Source organism: Sphaerodactylus townsendi, linkage group LG04 (assembly GCF_021028975.2).
Source record: "Sphaerodactylus townsendi isolate TG3544 linkage group LG04, MPM_Stown_v2.3, whole genome shotgun sequence".
NCBI classification, from domain to species: domain Eukaryota; kingdom Metazoa; phylum Chordata; class Lepidosauria; order Squamata; family Sphaerodactylidae; genus Sphaerodactylus; species Sphaerodactylus townsendi.
The window spans coordinates 155130704-155147454 of NC_059428.1; the positions used below are offsets into that span (position 1 = coordinate 155130704).

Sequence of the window (16751 nt, forward strand, 5' to 3'; positions counted from 1 at the left end):
CCAACCCAAGGTGGTGGTGGGGAATATATCTTAGGCATTCCAAAGGTATCACTCATTCTATATCCCCAGAGTCCCCCAGAGGAAAAAGCAGCATTGCAAGGACTCAGCAATGGCCACTTCTGTGTAGCAGGACAGAAAATGTCTTTGGGTCAGCCCTGAGAACTGAATTGGCACAGCCCGAGGAACTATGCCTCCTGACCTGGTTGGCCCAGGTTAACCTGATCTCATCAGATCGCAGGAGCTAAGCAGGGTCGGTCCAAACTAGTACTCGAATGGAAGACCACTAAGGACGGGTCAGGGTCGCTGTGCAGAGGAAGGCAGTGGCAAACCACCTCTCAGCCTCTGGCCTTGAACGCCCTGCTGGGTTGCCGAAAGTCAGCTACACTTTGATCAAGACTACACACACCTTGGAAATACCTGCCTCTGAGCAAAGAGGGAATCCAGAAGGAGAGAACTGTGTGAGTTATTTGGAGTACTCTCTCTTTGTAGTAGCGGCACACGTGAGCCAACACACACACTCTCTCTCTTTTTAAAAATGGCCAGAAATGTCCCTGCGGTGTTCTTTAAGTGGCAGACATTTTGAAGGTGTTTGTCAAAAAACATCTCCAGGGTGATGATGGGTCAGCATGCCCACTGGCCCTATCTTGGTCACAGCCCTCGTGACATGTTGCCTCTTGGCAAGGCTAGGCAGGTGGGGGGGCGGGTTTGGCTTCACACCCAAATTTGCGACCCCTGCTCATACTGGGGGCATTTGGAAATGCGTTTGACCCCCATTTCCGACCAAGCTCGGATTAGGAATGGAGTTCATTTTACCAGTGTCATTTTTCTGAATGAGTTCGCATGACTTGTCCACTGGAATCTTTTGGAAATTAAACGAGAGACATGGCTTGATGTTTGGATCACCTTGGGGTTCCTCCCCCCCCCATTTTTTTGACAGTCCAATAGCTGGTATATTTGGAAGGCAACAGGAGTAAGAGACAAGATTTGGCCTCTTTAGCTCTGTTCAGGGGTGAGGGTCAGGATGAGGATTTTGGGTTTCATTCAGATGCCTCCCCTGATAATTTTGGCTCTGGACGAGGTGTTTATTCCAATTGGGGGGGTATAGGTGTGTCAAATTCATTGCCTTCCAGATGTTGTGGACTAGCATGTTCCTATGTCCCATCCCTGCCCATACCATCATGCTGGCGGGGGATGATGGGAACTGTAGTCCATAACATCTGAAGGGCCATGAGTTTGTCACCTATGCAGTAGGGGATAGAATAAGAACACGAGAAGAGGTCTGCTGGAACATACTAGTAATCCTAGTCCAGGATTCTGTTGTACAAACCGGCCAGCCAGTTACTGCGGAGGGCCAATGATAGGGCACCGAAGCCAAGGCCTTCCCTTGTTGTTGCCTCCTGGCACTGGGTTTCAGAGGTTGACTGCCTCTGAATGTGGAAGCTCTCTTTAGTCAGCATGATTAGTAGCCACCGATGGGCCTATCCTTCATGAATCTGCCTAACCCCCTTTTAAAGCTGTATGTGCCCGTGACCCACATCATTCGGCGGCAGATTCCACATTTTGATCGCTGATTGAGTAAGGGAATATTCCCTTATACCCATCCCTGAATTCCTACCTTGCCTATCAGCTTCCATTTCATGCCGCTGAAAACAGGTGGCATGGCCCGCCTTTGTATAAACTCACAAGCCAAAAGCACAACTTTATTCCTTTTGCACTGTAGTTTTCCAAGGAGCCTGTACCCTGCGGATGGCTGCCAGGTAAGAAACATCTTCTGATAATTGTCTGCGGTAAAGGACTGCTCCTCAGCTGAGTTCTTTTCCCAGCCTCCTCGATTGTCAAGGAAGCACAGGCTCGCTCTATTGTTGGAGTTCGAGATAGACTGAGAAGTGCCCCTCAGAAGGGGATGAGGCTTACTCCCAAAGGAGCCACTGTTTGTATCCATCCATCATTAGAACTGCGTTCTCTAAAGAACATTAGGGGTGTGGGTGGGGTGTGTGTGTGTGTGTGTGTGTGTGTGTGTTTTTTTTTACTATATTTTGCAAGAGCACATTCCGTAATTCATTCTCTAGTTGGCTACAAAAAGAATGGCTGTTCCAGGAATTGTTACAGTAGTAACGGGGGCTTGCTGGGAATGTCCCTTAGACCAAGATTGCCGTAGTAGAAAGTATCTGGGTACCATCTGCCAGCTGCATGGTGAATGACTACATGGGCGGGAGGACTCCAATCTGGAGAACCAGGTTTGACTCCCCACTCCTCCACCTGAACAACGGAGTCTTCTCTGGTGAACCAGATTTGCTTCCTCACTCCTACATTCCTGCTGGGTGACCGTGGGCTAGTCACAGTTCTCTCTGAACTCTCTCAGTCCCGCCTACCTCCCAAGGTGTCTGTTGTGGGGAGAAGAAGGGAAAAGAGTTTGTAGGGCACCTTGAGTCTCCTTACAGGAGAGAAATGGGGGGGAGGTTTTGTTATAAATCCAAATTGTTCCAAATTGTTCTTCCTCTTCTTCACTTAGAACCTCCTGAGAAGATCTAGACCCGTGGTGGCGAACCTTTGGCACTCCAGGTGTTATGGACTACAATTCCCATCAGCCCCTACTAGCATGGTCAATTGGCCATGCTGGCAGGGGCTGATGGGAATTGTAGTCCATACCATCTGGAGTGCCAAAGGTTCGCCACCACTGATCTAGACTGACCTGGTGAGAAGGTAATACTAAAGCAGGGGTCTGCAACGGTGGCTCTCCAGATGTTCGTGGACTACAATTCCCATGGCCAATTGGCAGGGGCTGATGGGAATTGTAATCCATGAACATCTGGAGAGGCACAGGTTGCAGACCCCTGTACTAGAGCAATAACAGAATAACTTACAGTTATCCTTTTCATGTTGCTGGAGCTAGGGGCATGATACCACCCGCGATCTGGAAATCCATGGAAAAATGTTGGTTTTCCCTTGCAGAGAATGAGTCTGAATTTTTTCCTTTCCTTTTAACTTTCAAAAAGAAATGGTGTATATTTATGTATCAACAGATCAAATATGTTGACATTCTACACTACTGTACACAGATGTTATGCATTTCTGAGTTTCCAGACATTTTCCTTGTGGTCTGCTGTCCTTCGCGTGTCGTCTACAGCTTCTGCAAAACTCCTCAAAATTCCCATTTAATTTCTTCGGCTGGCCCGCAACATATTAGAATCACAGTGGGGAAAGTTGTGCATAACCAGTCTGGTAGCACTGGTGCAGTTTAGCTCATAGGGACGAGATTAAGAGAAATATCCTAGAGGAAGACTGAACTAAGTGAAGCCGAAAAAATGTCTTTATAAGAAGGCTTGTTTTAAAAGAGAGAGGGGGCGGGGGGGGGGAAAGAGATTGAATGGTTGAATTCAAAGCAGAGGTGAAGAAAGGTAAAACAAAACCCCGTTGAACTATCTCAGTTGGACACTATCTTAGTGTGATCTATGCTGTCGCACATTCCTCAGAGCACGTGCAGAGTCCCTTGCAGTAACAAGAGCCCCTGGTGGGCCCGGTTTGCGCTGAAGACTGAAAATCTTAGATGTCCAGATATTGATACTAAATGGAGTTTGAACCTGAGCTGGCTTCTTTCTAAGAACGACACGTGAATTTCTCCAATCTCACACAAATCCCCGTCTTTGATTTCAGGGGCTGCTTTTACCAATCAGAGCCTCATACAATACCAACTTACCTCTATCACAGTGGTGGCGAACCTATGGCACGGGTGCCAGAGGTGGCACTCAGAGCCCTCTCTGTGAGCACGCGCAAACAGAGTGCCCCCCCCCACCTCTAGGCTGGCCTGGGCCGCTGGGCTCAATTATTAGCATTAAACCTAAGACCTTGTTTGGGGGAAGCAGTGTAGGTAACCCTGTTAAGCACTGTTAAACTGATTTTCATGCGAAGAACTAAAGCATGACCCTTTACCTGGGAGTAAACTCAGTTGCTGGCAATGGGGCTTGCTTCTGAGTAAACCCTCCTAGGGTCGTGATTCACCCATTGGAAGAGTTGCACGGTTGCTTCAAAGCAAAGCCACCAACTACCACTAAGCTTACTCCTGAGTAACGCATACCTCAGAGCCAACTGTTTTTTCTAAACTAAAACCTCAGTATTCAGGTTAAATTGCCGTGTTGGCACTTTGCGATAAATAAGCGGGTTTTGGGTATCAATTTGGCCACTCTGTCTCGAAAAGGTTCGCCATCACTGCTCTAGCACCTGGTAATGTCTCTGAACCTCTGTGACAAACAGATGGTCTGGTACGAACTGGCTTGTCCGTGGTCCAAAAGGGTTTAAGTTTGCCAGGATGGTCCATGGTGGAATTGAAATGAGTTGCTCATTCTAATGGAATCCCTAGTGATCCGAGATCCCAGATTCTGTAGGTGCCGCTCTTGCGCCTCAGGACATTTTAGGGTTTCGGTCACAATGGGGTTGTCATTTTATTCCACTACATTTTGCGAGAACGCAATCTGTAATTCATTCCCTAGTTTGCTGCGCAAAGGACGGCCAATCCATAAAAAACCAATTGTGTGCGATGAGTCCTCTCGCTTTGTTTATAATGCTTTCCCCATATGTGGCAGGAGGATAATGCAGGAATTTTAATGCACGCCATAAACTTGTTTGCAATCTGTTCTATTCCCCCTCTCCCTTTTGTTTAGTGATTTCCAACCGGCTGGAGAACCAGTGAGCCGAAGCAATCACCACCGGGCCACGCCTCGGTTTCCGCGACTATCTCGGAGCCATCAGAGAGAGCCAAGGAACCTGGAACCTCAAAGTGGTGACCTTTGACCCTCTGAACAGCTGCAAGCGCTAGTATCCCATGTTTGAAGTGGCCCCGCTGATTTTGACTGTCCTATGCAGTGTGTTCCCATACACCGCAGAGAACTTCACTGAGCTTATAGCCAGAGGGGAAACCCTTCTGTGGTAAGGACTGGTGTCCTGAGTAAGTGGGTCACTTTTTGTTTTGAAGTGACAACTTTCCCCCTAAATCTGTAGGAGGACTTTTTGGCCACAGTCTGTGGAACTGGCCCAGGTTTCCACCGGTTTGCCAAATGGCACATTCTGCTTCCTCTTCGCCATGTTGGAGTTCCCTTGGTTTCGGTGCAATGGCCTGACATTTGGCTCTTCTTACCTACCAAAGGCTTGTGTGCCATTAGAGTATAATTTCCCCCACCCCTTTACAATGACCAGTAGAAATGATAGGGCTTGCTCATTTTTAAACCTTCCTAGCTCTTTCCATTTTCAAATTCTTTCTTTGGCTTCCTGCATATAACAAAGGACAAGAGTTAGCGGGCTGATCTGACCAGGTTTCTGCTCAAATATTCTCAGATTGACGAGTGAGTTTCATCCCATCCTGTCCCTTCGCAAATGAAACGTTGCCTTTCGGAGAGGGCGGGTTGAAGCCGAGCACTGGGATTATTAAGTTCCTCAAGGCAAGTGAAAAAAGGCTTGAGTTTTCCATAAGGCGGGATAGTTTTCCAGCTGTTTGCCTGAACTCTGTTATCGGTTTCACGCTGGTGTGTTAGGAAAAAACACTTTCTCAGCATCCAAATAAGAAAAGGGCCGAGGGCATTCTTACCATCGCTTCCAGAGGTGCGTGAGGTGCCGCCGCCCAAACAAAAGTGCCTTTTGGTCATCTTTTCTTACTGATACTTTTCTAGAGAGGACGTGGGATAGACAATTTAAAGGAATCTGAGTATGTGTTAACACAGATGGGCACGCCCAGCTACTGCAGTGCTGTGGACTGTCAGTGACTCCTTTGCTATTTTATTTTCCTCAAGAACCCCTGCCTGCCATATCTTCGTGGGTGTTTTTTTTTTTTTTTGGAAGAATCATCTCTGCCTCTGCTCTGTAGCAACACACATCTCTTGGACCTTGTCACGCAGATCTTAAATCGTTGCGTCACCATCTGACCGTGGGGGCCCCTTCCACAGACACAAAACCGCTTTTCCAGAGACCTGTGCTTACGCCGACAGTTCACACACACTCACCCCAAACAGCTAAATGTTTCGCCAACTTAGGAGTCTAATCTGCTTGGCGTGAGCTATGTGGACCAACTTTTGCAGATGGCAGCCATCCTGGAGAATTTTTGCATGGGAAGGTGTGTCTTGACACAAACTGTTTGGTGCGACCAGTGTTTGCAGAACTGGCACATCAGCGGGACAACATTGCGCGTGCAACATGTAGCTTGAATTTTGGGCAGACTGTGGACTGCTCCATCCGACTTTGGGGGAGGTAATTTTCATGGACGAGATCCGGATGGAGCAAGTGTCCTGGCTTGCTGCCGCCTCCTCCCACCTGAGAAACCTTATTTGGTTTTGTGTGGTATAGTGGTTAAGAGCAGGTGGACTCCAATCTGGAGAACCAGATTTGATTCCCCACTCCTCCACCCGAGTGGCAGAGGCTTACCTGGTGAACCAGATGTGTTTCCACATCCCTACATTCCTGCCGGGTGACCTAGGGCTAGTCACAGTTCTTCAGAACTCTCTCAGTCCCCACCTGCCTCACCAGGTGACTGTTGTGGGGAGAGGAAAGGAAAGGGTTTTGTAATCCCCTTTGAAACTCCTTACAGGAGAGAAAGGGTATAAACCCAAACTCTTCTTCTTACTGGAGAGAGCACCTTTTCTGTGGTGGAACCATTGCTTTGGAACACACTCTGCACCCAAATTCACCTGGCCACATCAACAAAAAAAATCCATCTGTTTAACCTTGCCTTGTGTGGAATGTCCTTTTTATTTCCTATCTTGAGTGTGCTGCCCTTCGCTGGGTGCCCTGGAGTTCGAAAGGGTGAAAAAGCCGTATCTGTTCTCTTTCTTCACACCTGAGAACGCATGCCTAAGCAGCCCCAGAGGTGGGGAAACTACGGTGTGGCCTGGAATTTGCCTCGGCAGCATTTCTGCCTCTGGAGTTCAGCCTCCGCACGCAAGTGCCACGGGGAACATCAAGGATCTCCGTGTCGAGAGTTCACCCGAGCCTTGACAAACCGACAATGTGCAGATGCCTTGCGGACAGCTGGAAGCTGACACTTCTTTCAGCCTCTTCGGCTGGTGACAGGCAGTGGCTGATGCCAAGGACTGTTGCTCACAGTGTGCATATTTGTCCTATTTTCACTTCTGGTTCCTTGGGGTTTTTTAATGGTTTTCTCTCTCCCCGCCCCCCATTCCCAATCTGCCTGACCAGAGGCAACGTGGGCCCAAAGAAAGGTGCACACGAAAGGCACCTCCCTCGAAACATGTCCTGTTCTCGTTTTAAAAACGATTGCCTCTCTCTCCCCTCAGTCTGGCATCTTACGGTCAGAAGCCACACTGGCCCCAGCGATGAGTCTTGAAGCTGACCTTGGTAGCACTCAAGAGTCACACCTTGCAACAAAAGCGATCCACAGGAGCACTTGGCAGCATCCCCAAACCTCATTTTGCCTTTTAACATGCTGCATTCCGGGCTGTTGGCAGCGTGAACACAGCAAACGGACAGGAGAGAGCCAGGAGCTTGGAAGCCTTACGGGAGAAAAAGCGGGGTATAAATCCAAACTTCCGTCATGCGTTCAAAAATAGCTCTGCTGTAGGCAGGAAAAAAATCAGTGATGTTATTGTGGGAACTTGGAGATTTGGAAGAATCAAATATTGCCACACATTGTTCTCAAACAAGAAGGGTTCTTGTCTAGCATGTAATGAATTATTAGTTTTCCTCCCCTCTCTTAAATACATGTTTAGTCCATTAAATAATTTGGGAGTAGGGGGGAGAGATCCAATTGTTGAGGCTGCCTGTCTGAAATCTGGCCGATTTGTAACTATTGTCCATAGTTGCTCTGGCTTAAGCCAACTGCAATCATAATCCTATTCTCATTTATTTGGGGAACAAGCATTTTTTTTTTTATCCACATGGGGAATTGCTTTCAAATTTATTTATTAGACTTTTATACCGCCCTATCCCTGAAGGGCTCCGGGCGGTGTACAACATATAGAAATAACAATATAAGATAGCTAAAACATTTAAAAGCAGCGATAAAAACCATAAGAACTAATGCTAATAATTAGAATGGCGTCCAGCATTCTATTGTTTAAAGTTCCCTCCCCCCAAAAGGGAGGAATGGCGAGTCTCATTGGGTGACAAATGGCCCAGATGTCAGGGGCCAAAGGAGGGGGGGGGCACCATCAGCGGCCGGTTCCTCCAAAGGCCCGGCGGAACAGCTCCGTCTTACAGGCCCTGCGGAACTCGCCAAGGTCCCACAGGGCCCGGACAGTTGAAGGGAGAGCGTTCCAGGCCCTGGCCCGCGTGGAGGCCAGCCGCATCACCGAAGGGCCAGGGACCACTAGTAGATTGGCCTCAACTGATCGAAGAGGCCATACAGGGACGTATGGGGTGATGCGGTCTCGAAGATACGATGGTCCCAGGCCGTGTAAGGCCTTAAAGGTCAACACCAACACCTTGGAAGACATGAAGAAATGAACACAGTGTTAGCTGCTGTTTCTCAGGGCTACTTTCAAATATTCAGTCTCTGCTGTTTCATGATGCACGTTCTTTATTTGGAAAACAATATGGCATGGCTATTCACCTGAGTCACAGCAGCAGGGGAATAATCGAGGCAGGAATAAATAGGGCAATTAGTGAATTATTTAGAAAGATTTTGTAAGATGGAAGCTTTTTCTTCTTATGACATCCCTGCATTTCGGAGCAATCGCAACATCCCTGGTGTACGGAACTTAATGCTGCCATTAAACAAAAGTTCCCATTTAGTTTTTTTAAAAAAAACCCACCAAGATTTATCTAAGGTGCCACGTAACGAAAACAAGTTATTACAGCCCATCTTGTTAACAAAGATTAATAATTTCAAAGCTGATCCTGCTTGCACGACATATTGCCAGAGGGGAAGCAATAAACAAATTGCATCAATTTGAGGAATAGACCGCTAGTCATAAAACACGGTGACAGATCTTAATACAGCAGGCCGGTCAGAGATAAGGCTCGGGAGCTGTAAATTTTGAAACAAACTTTTGGCTCGCCAGAAAAACAGCAACACATGCCAATATGTTAAAGGTTTGGTTTGCCCTCGTGAAATTGTATAGGGTTGGGAAATGATGTTTCGCTGTCCGCTGTCAAACGAAATGAGTAAGAACTTATTAAGGACCAGGGATGACTCGCTTGGCACTGCCGCGGTAAAGGGAACTTGGAACGTCTGCCAACTGAGCTGGTAATGAGATGTTGCTTGTCACATTGGATTAATGATCGAAGGAATGATACCACCCTTTCAGATCTGAAAAGTCTGGGCAAGTTTTTAGACCAGACAGAGAAATTCTTGGGGGGACATTTGTGGAAGGTAAGATAGAGATACGCCCCATTCAGTGCTTCTGATATTTTCGCTACTATGAATTGTGGAATTTTGGCATCTCTCTAATACAGAATGTGCAGTGAGACTTTACAAAAGCCATCTGAAGATGTTTTTAAGTTGTCTTTAATTGTCAAAGTCCAAACACATCCTCCCCCCCCCCCAATCCTGTAAAAATGTAAAAGAAAGGGAATAGAGACAAGAAGTAAAGGAGAAAGAAGATCTGTAATGTCTACTTGCCACCAAGTAGAGACATTTGCTTTCCTTTGTGTGTGTCAAGTGGCATGAAGTTGCTTCTGACTCATGGTGACTCTAATGAATCAATGTCCTCCAAAGTGTCTTATTGCTAACAGCCTTGCCCAGGTCTTGCAACATTAGGGTCATGGCTTCCTTTGTAGAGTCAATCCATCTCTTAACTTTTGCTTTTGTTTTTCATCCATCTTTAGCAATTTTAAGAGTTTCCTCAGTCCTCCTCTGAGGTTTTTCATTTCCTTTGGCTGCAGTAATATTATTTGTGTATTCTTCCCAGATAATATGTCCAGCTCCAAAAAGGATTTCCATGTGGGCTGGGATGTATCCTCTGTTCTTCCATCCGTGGCTCCAAAGGCACCATGATTTAAACCTTGATTTCTAACCCGCCCAAGAATTCTGTTGTTTTCAGCAGTGGGAATCTAGTTTCTAAGTCGGTTGTGCTGACTTTCAGTATTGTGGCAGAGATCCCCCCCCCCAAACACCACACATCACACACAACTGTTGCCATTACGATTTGAGGTTGAACTGCAGCCTGTCTTTTGAAACTGGAGGCTTTCAAAAACAGATTCTCTTTGGGCGTACAAAACTGCTTTTCAAAGAGCAGAAGTCCCATTTAGTAGTTTTCCAGTATCCTGGCCACTGCTCCTTCTGTATCCATTAGAGTGTCTCTGTGTCTGATATCCCTACTTTAACCCACAATTCCACATTTCAGACTGTGTCCTTAGAACATTCAAATAATCAAGTCTCTAGGGAAGTGCAGAGTAATAGTGGCGAGAGGTAAACTGTACTAAGACTAGTATTATCCAATTTGCAGAATTGTTGTGTGGGAATGATCTAAACCGACCCCGAAATGCTGTGGGTTTATCCGAGGGGAGCAGCGTGTTGCATTTCACAGCAATAAGAAAGTTGCCTTTTTTGTTTGTTTGGACCTTGAGTGGGTCAGAAAACGGTGATGCTCCATCCCTTCAGTTTGAAGGAATAACGGACTTCTGACTCTTTCCCCATTTTCTCGTCTTTATTTCTGGCCTGTTAGTCTACCTTCGTCTGCATTAATTCTGTAATATTCGGTTATTCCTTTGGCTTTGCAACAGTCAAGACGTGACACGTCTAAAATATCACTTTAATATGTTGAAGTTAATTTTTTTTAATGAAACGTCTTCTATTTTATTACATCTTAAGGAAATTTCTTTTTTTGCTTGTTTCTTTTAATTAACTTCCTTCCGCTTCTGGCAATTTGATCCCGTTGACTTTGCCTGTGCCGAGCAAGGGAGTCGTAGCTGAATGGGTAGGGCACACGCTTTGCAGGTGGAAGGCCCCGAGTTCAAATCTTGGCATCTTCAATTAAAATGACGTCGGGTAGTAGCCTTAGGAAACATTCCTGCCCCAGACTTTGGCTCTCCTTTTCTAGTTAGCATAAGACTGCGTTGGGGTTGCTACGTCGGGGGGGTCTGATTACATTATGCACTTTCCTAGTCAAGCACGTACCATGCTAAAAAGGAGTCAATTTATGGGGATGAGTCACAGCTCAGTAGTAGCACAACTACCTGGAATTCGGAAAGTCCTGTGCGCAATCCGTGACATCACTAGTTTCCTCTGCCAAAGTGGACAGTACTAAGCCAGGTGGACCCTTTACAAGGTGACCTTTTTATTCACCTACGTCAGTGATGGCGAACCTTTTTGAGACCGAGTGCCCAAAATTGCAACCCAAAACCCACTTATTTATTGCAAAGTGCCAACACGGCAATTTAACCTGAATGCTGAGATTTTAGTTAAGAAAAAACGGTTGGCTCCAAGGCATTCATTTCTCGGGAGTAAGCTTGGTGGTAGTCGGTGACTTTGCTTTGAAGCAACCATGCAGCTCTTCCAACAGGTGAATCACGACCCTAGGAGGGTTTACTCAGAAGCAAGCCCCATTGCCAGCAACCGAGCTTACTCCCAGGTAAAGGATTGCTCTTCAGTTCTTCACATGAAAATCAGTGGGATTTAACAGCGCTTAGCAGGGTTATCTACACTGCTTCCCCAAAACTAGGTCTTAGGTTTAATGCTAATAATCGAGCCCAGCGGCCCAGGCCAGCCTAGATGCGGGGGTGGGGGGACGACTCTGTTTGCGCGTGCCCACAGAGAGGGCTCTGAGTGCCACCTCTGGCACCTGTGCCATAGGTTCGCCACCACTGACCTACGTGGTTACATTTCCTATGTAAGTTGGGGGAATTCACACACTCATTACAATCCACGCAGGATGCTCGCATGTCCGGCTCCGTTGGTGACACTAATGCACGGGTTTCATCCCCTTCCATAGCAGGGCAGCGAGAAAGCCCTGCCGGTGGGGAGAAGGGCTGCCTTCTCTGGTTCCCCCCATTTCAGTACAGCTGCGACTCCCGCCGATGGATCGTTGCCTGCTGTAATGAGCCACTTAATCTCGTAGGTAGGATAGGACCACACTGTTAAAACGATTTGTATGTTGGGATTATCAAGCAGTAATTGGATTGCCACATCTCCGGCTTTACATGCCAGTTTATCTTTTATTTTCTTTTTCACCTTGTATCCCGCCCTCCCCTATAAGGCTCAGGGCGGTGAACAACAACATAAACAGCAAAAAACATCAATAATCCTAGCAAAAAAACCCATCGATTGCAGGCACACTTTTCAAATGCAATGTTCCATTCCTCACAAAATCATTTCTGTTTCGCTTGTTCCATTGCGTATCGACATGCCCGGACCGAAACTTTCCCCTTGAAGGAGAAATTGCTGCTGGGTAGATTGGCATCGAGGGGGTCTTGGTCTGCCTGCAGTCTATTCGTCCGGTCTGTTGCATTCCGGTCCTGGGATGTTTCCGATTGGTCCTCCAGTAATGACGACCTCCTGGCACTTTCCTCAGTATCAAAATCATTGAAAATGGTTACCGCCAGGTGCTCTAATGCAACAAAACCGGGGGTGGGGGGGTGGGGGGGGGGAGTTGACAACTCCAAAGATGCCATTCATCCACACCTTTGTAAAGATTATAAATAGTGAAAGAAGAAGGACTTTCCGGCGCAAACTGGATTTTCAATCTGTTTAGATCTGAGCATAGGAAACACAGTGTTAATCCTGATGGAGCGTATGTATATACGGTGGTCAGATCTGCTTCGATAAATTGTATTATTTTAACCCACTTTATGTTACATAATTTAAAAACCTATGTATATATAATTTTCTAAAGCACTTCCTTGTATTAATATTTCTTTTTAGGGAGGAAACGCCCTGTGATGATTTTGTTATAACCTTGCTAAAATATACTAGTTTGCAACTAAAGGTAATAAATGACATTTTTCATGTTTAAGAGAGATGGTTATGCTGAATGCTTTTGTAAGACAATGTGTACATTATGTTTGCATTTAAGGGCAGGATCCTGAGCTATCCAGATTTCCATATCACAGATGCGGCTCTTGAAAAACATCTACTATGTGTCCTTCCAAAGATTGAAATGGTCAGATAGAGTACAGCCTGGGACCAGTTATTTCACAGATGGGTTTCTCATATAGCAATCAGCATGCAAGTTCAGATCGCCTGCCAAGTTTTTCCATGCATGCCTCTGCTGTTAGAAATTAGGTAGGTGATTACTGGAGAGAGCGTCTTTTTTGTGGTGGCACCTTTGCTTTGGAACACCCTGTGTACTGGAGATGGCGTCTTTTTGGTGATGGCACCTTTGCTTTGGATCACACTCTGCACCCAAATTCACCTAGCGTTTGTGTTGTCAGCCTGTAGATACCAGGTGAAGTCCATCCCGTGTCCACCCATGCCTCTTAATATTTAGGTTAGCCTCAACCAGAGGGAGACCAGCATGGTGGAACTCTCTGTCGGCTGTCAGCAGGGCCCTGTGGAACCTTACTCAGTTCCGTTGGGCCTGCAAGACAGAGCCGTTCCACTGGGATTTTGGTTGAGGCTGTCTGCTCGTCTGATTAGCTCTACCTTATCAGCCTCCCAAATTCATTCCAAATTCATTGCAGTTCACTCCAATTCATTGTGCAGTCTTGTTTAACTCCACCTTGCGCAAATCCAACTTGTGCGCCCTCCCCTTCCTCTCCCTTCCCTCAATAAATAAGAAGGAATTATGTTGGGATGGGGGTGAAATAAAAGGCTGGCGTCCTTGGATACCCAACAGATTGCCCTCTGTGTGGATACTAGGATTTAGTGTTAATTTATAATACATTATTGGAACTGTTTGTTGTTTTTAGGCTTGTATGTAAGCCCCGGCTTAGGCCCAGAAGGGTGGGGTATAAATATAATAAAATAAAAATAAATAAGTCAGGGATCCCGGCTTATTTGAGCCCGCTGGCACCTTTTGACAGCCAGCGTGGTGTAGTGGTTAAGAACAGGTGCACTCTAATCTGGAGAACCGGGTTTGATTCCCCGCTCTGCCACTTGAGCTGTGGAGGCTTCTCTGGTGAACCAGATTAGCTTGGTCACTCCAACACATGCCAGCTGGGTGACCTTGGGATAGTCATGGTTCTTTGGAGCTCTCTCAGCCCCACCCAGCTCACAGGGTGTTTGTTGTGAGGAGGGAAGAGAATGGAGATTGTCAGCCCCTTTGAGTCTCCTTTCAGGAGAGAAAGGGGGGATATAAATCCAAACTCCTCCTCTTCTTCTTCTTCTTCTTTGAATTCTGAAGCAGTGCAGTGTGGTGGGCACCTGCACAAAGCCACAAGCAGTTGCTGCAGATGGAGCCAGCCGCAAAATTGCTGCCACAGCTTGGTTTCAGTTGCACAGTGAAGATCCTTCTGCTTATGGTGGGAGCTCCACCCACCCACTTTCTAAAAAAAACACTTGGCGGATGCTGGAAAACATTGGCGAGCACTATGGCACTAGCAGGAACCATGCTGGGGACCCCTGATCTGTGTAAAACACTAGAGTGTATCCCCCCCTCAGGAATTCCCCCACAGACTTAAATGTACTTATGTTTACTGGGTCAGGGGAATTGTCATGATACCCTCCAATGAAGTCCTTGGGAAGAGCCCAAGGCAGCCCAGACTACCAACTTAGGAGGACAGGAGAGGCTGTAACGCAGGGGTCCCCAAACTTTTTAAACAGGGGGCCAGTTCACTGTCCCTCAAACTGTTGGAGGACCGGACTAAAAAAAAGTATGAACAAATTCCTGTGCACAAATGATTGTAAAATGTTTGATTTCACCTTTCAGCCTTTCTGTCATGGTCTATTTTTAGAGCAGTGACCAAAGTATGTCAAGTACAGGGTGGGCTCCAAATATTGTTGGGGAGGCTGTGGAATACCTTCCCCTGTAAAAAAAGCAGAACTTTCCCAATGAAGCATTCCATCTAACCCAGGATTAGGTATCTTCCTGGGTTCTTTCCTCCCTAGCAGCCAGCGAGCAATTCACCAGCCTGGCTGATGCCAATGGGAGTGAGGCAGAACAGAAAGCCTGAGAGCAACACATGGAGTAGCTGAGAGGGAAGGGCGGAGCAGTTGTTGCCATGTATAAGGTTTCCAACTCTGGGTCAGAAAATTCATGGAGATTTGGGAGTGCAATCTGAGAAAGGCAGGGTTTGGGGTGGGGAGCCCACTGTCCAAAGTAGTCATTTTCTCTAGGAATTGATCTCTGTCACCTGGAGGTCCGCTGTAATTCTGGGACATCTCCAGGCCTCCCCTAGAGGTTGGCTACTCTTACATAGAGGTAATATCCACAAATATGTCTCCTGCCTGTGATCAGCAATGTTTAGAAAGCAGCAACTCCAGTCACAGAAAAAGAGCAGACCTGTGGGCATTGCCTTGTTGCATAGGCTGGTTGGGGAGAAAGGAGCCCAGGAGCCCAAGGGAGCCGATCTGGCAGACCCCGAAGGCCGCGGGTATCTCCAGGGCTCTGTTTTCCCTCCAGCAGACCCAACAGTCAAAGCCACGGAGACCCGTTCGCCGCCTACCAGCTGTTCCCGCAGGGTGGAGGGTGGGGATCGCCCTGCTTGCTTTCCGCTGGCCTTGTTGGCAGGGGCACTGAGGAGAGGTGTGTGGCCCCATTCACAGGTTGTGGGGGGCCTGAAGGCAGACGAGCGACTGCAAGCACAACAACCCAGTGGGAAATTCTCTCATGCGAGCCCTGCAGAAACCCTGCCAGTTCTCGGGAAGCGCTGCGGGGCTGGGGAATCCAGATGGATTCAGTGCCCTGTTCGCTCAAGCAGTCGTGGGTGACTGTGTGTTTTGGGGAGCACGACATCTGTTGCCCCAGCCTCGAGATAGAAAGCCTGCCCCGACTGGGGCTCAACAGTCACCTGTCCTCCCAAAAGCACGTTTGTTCTCATTCCCCCACCCCGAACCTCAGGGCCGTCCTGGGCATCCAGGGACAGGAAATCCACACCCGCTTTGCTTCCCTGCCCGCCAACTGAAGAGGAGCCGCCCTCTTCGCTCCCCCAATCCTTCGTGCTGGTGGTGGGGCGGGCGAGCCCCTTGCGCCAGAGGGGCCAATTCCTCCTCTCCCTCGAGCCCCCACTGCACGTGAATGGAGCCATCGCCACCATGCCTGGCGGGCCGGATAAATGCCTTCAGGGGGCCACATTTGGCCCCCGGGCCGTAGTTTGGGGACCCCTGCTGTAACGTGACAGCAAACCAGGAGTGCCCGTTGGCGCCTGCACGCAAGTCCTTGATGCTGGCCCCTCACATAGCCCCCAGGCATCCACCGAGCAGGGTTCGAATGCAACATCCATTCCCACCCTGCAGGAACAGCGACAGCAGGCGATCCGGATCACGAACCCCAAGAAGGCAGAGAGCCGGACCCAACTTCATCCCAGATCCAGCAAGAGAAAGCAGCGCACCTTCTCAGGATCCCGGCCAACGCCCGGTGCGGCTGCAGGAGCTTTGCGCTTCCCGGGAACAGCAGGTGAGCCTGATTCCTCCCCATCCTACGGCACAAGCCCTGTTCTCCAGCCCACGTCCTCAAGCCTCACGATCCAGGCTTGACAGTGCTACTCTAGAGGAGAACTGGCAAGGAAGGTAGGGCAGAGGGTGTGGCGTGCGCCAATTGTCTCTACCCACTGCAGGTCTCCACTTTGCCCCTTACCTGTGATGGCCCAGAATCAATACCCCATGCCCGGGTGGGGGGGTGGGGGGGGGGGAGGGAGGGAGCTGAAGGGAACGGGCAGAAATCAGCAACAAATGGAGATAATAGTCAGACCTATATGCTTAGTAAGAAGCAGCA

At 48.0% G+C, this 16751-nt stretch overlaps 1 protein-coding gene across 1 annotated transcript in view; it reads left to right on the top strand.

The window, feature by feature from the left end:
* The window catches only part of SNX29 (sorting nexin 29), a 127634-nt gene extending 122013 nt beyond the window's left edge, over window positions 1-5621 (top strand). The window contains 1 exon segment of the mRNA XM_048494183.1: window positions 4659-5621. Within this exon segment, the coding sequence (XP_048350140.1) occupies window positions 4659-4788 (130 nt within the window). The 3' untranslated portion in view covers window positions 4789-5621.
* The last annotated feature ends 11130 nt before the right edge of the window (window positions 5622-16751 follow it).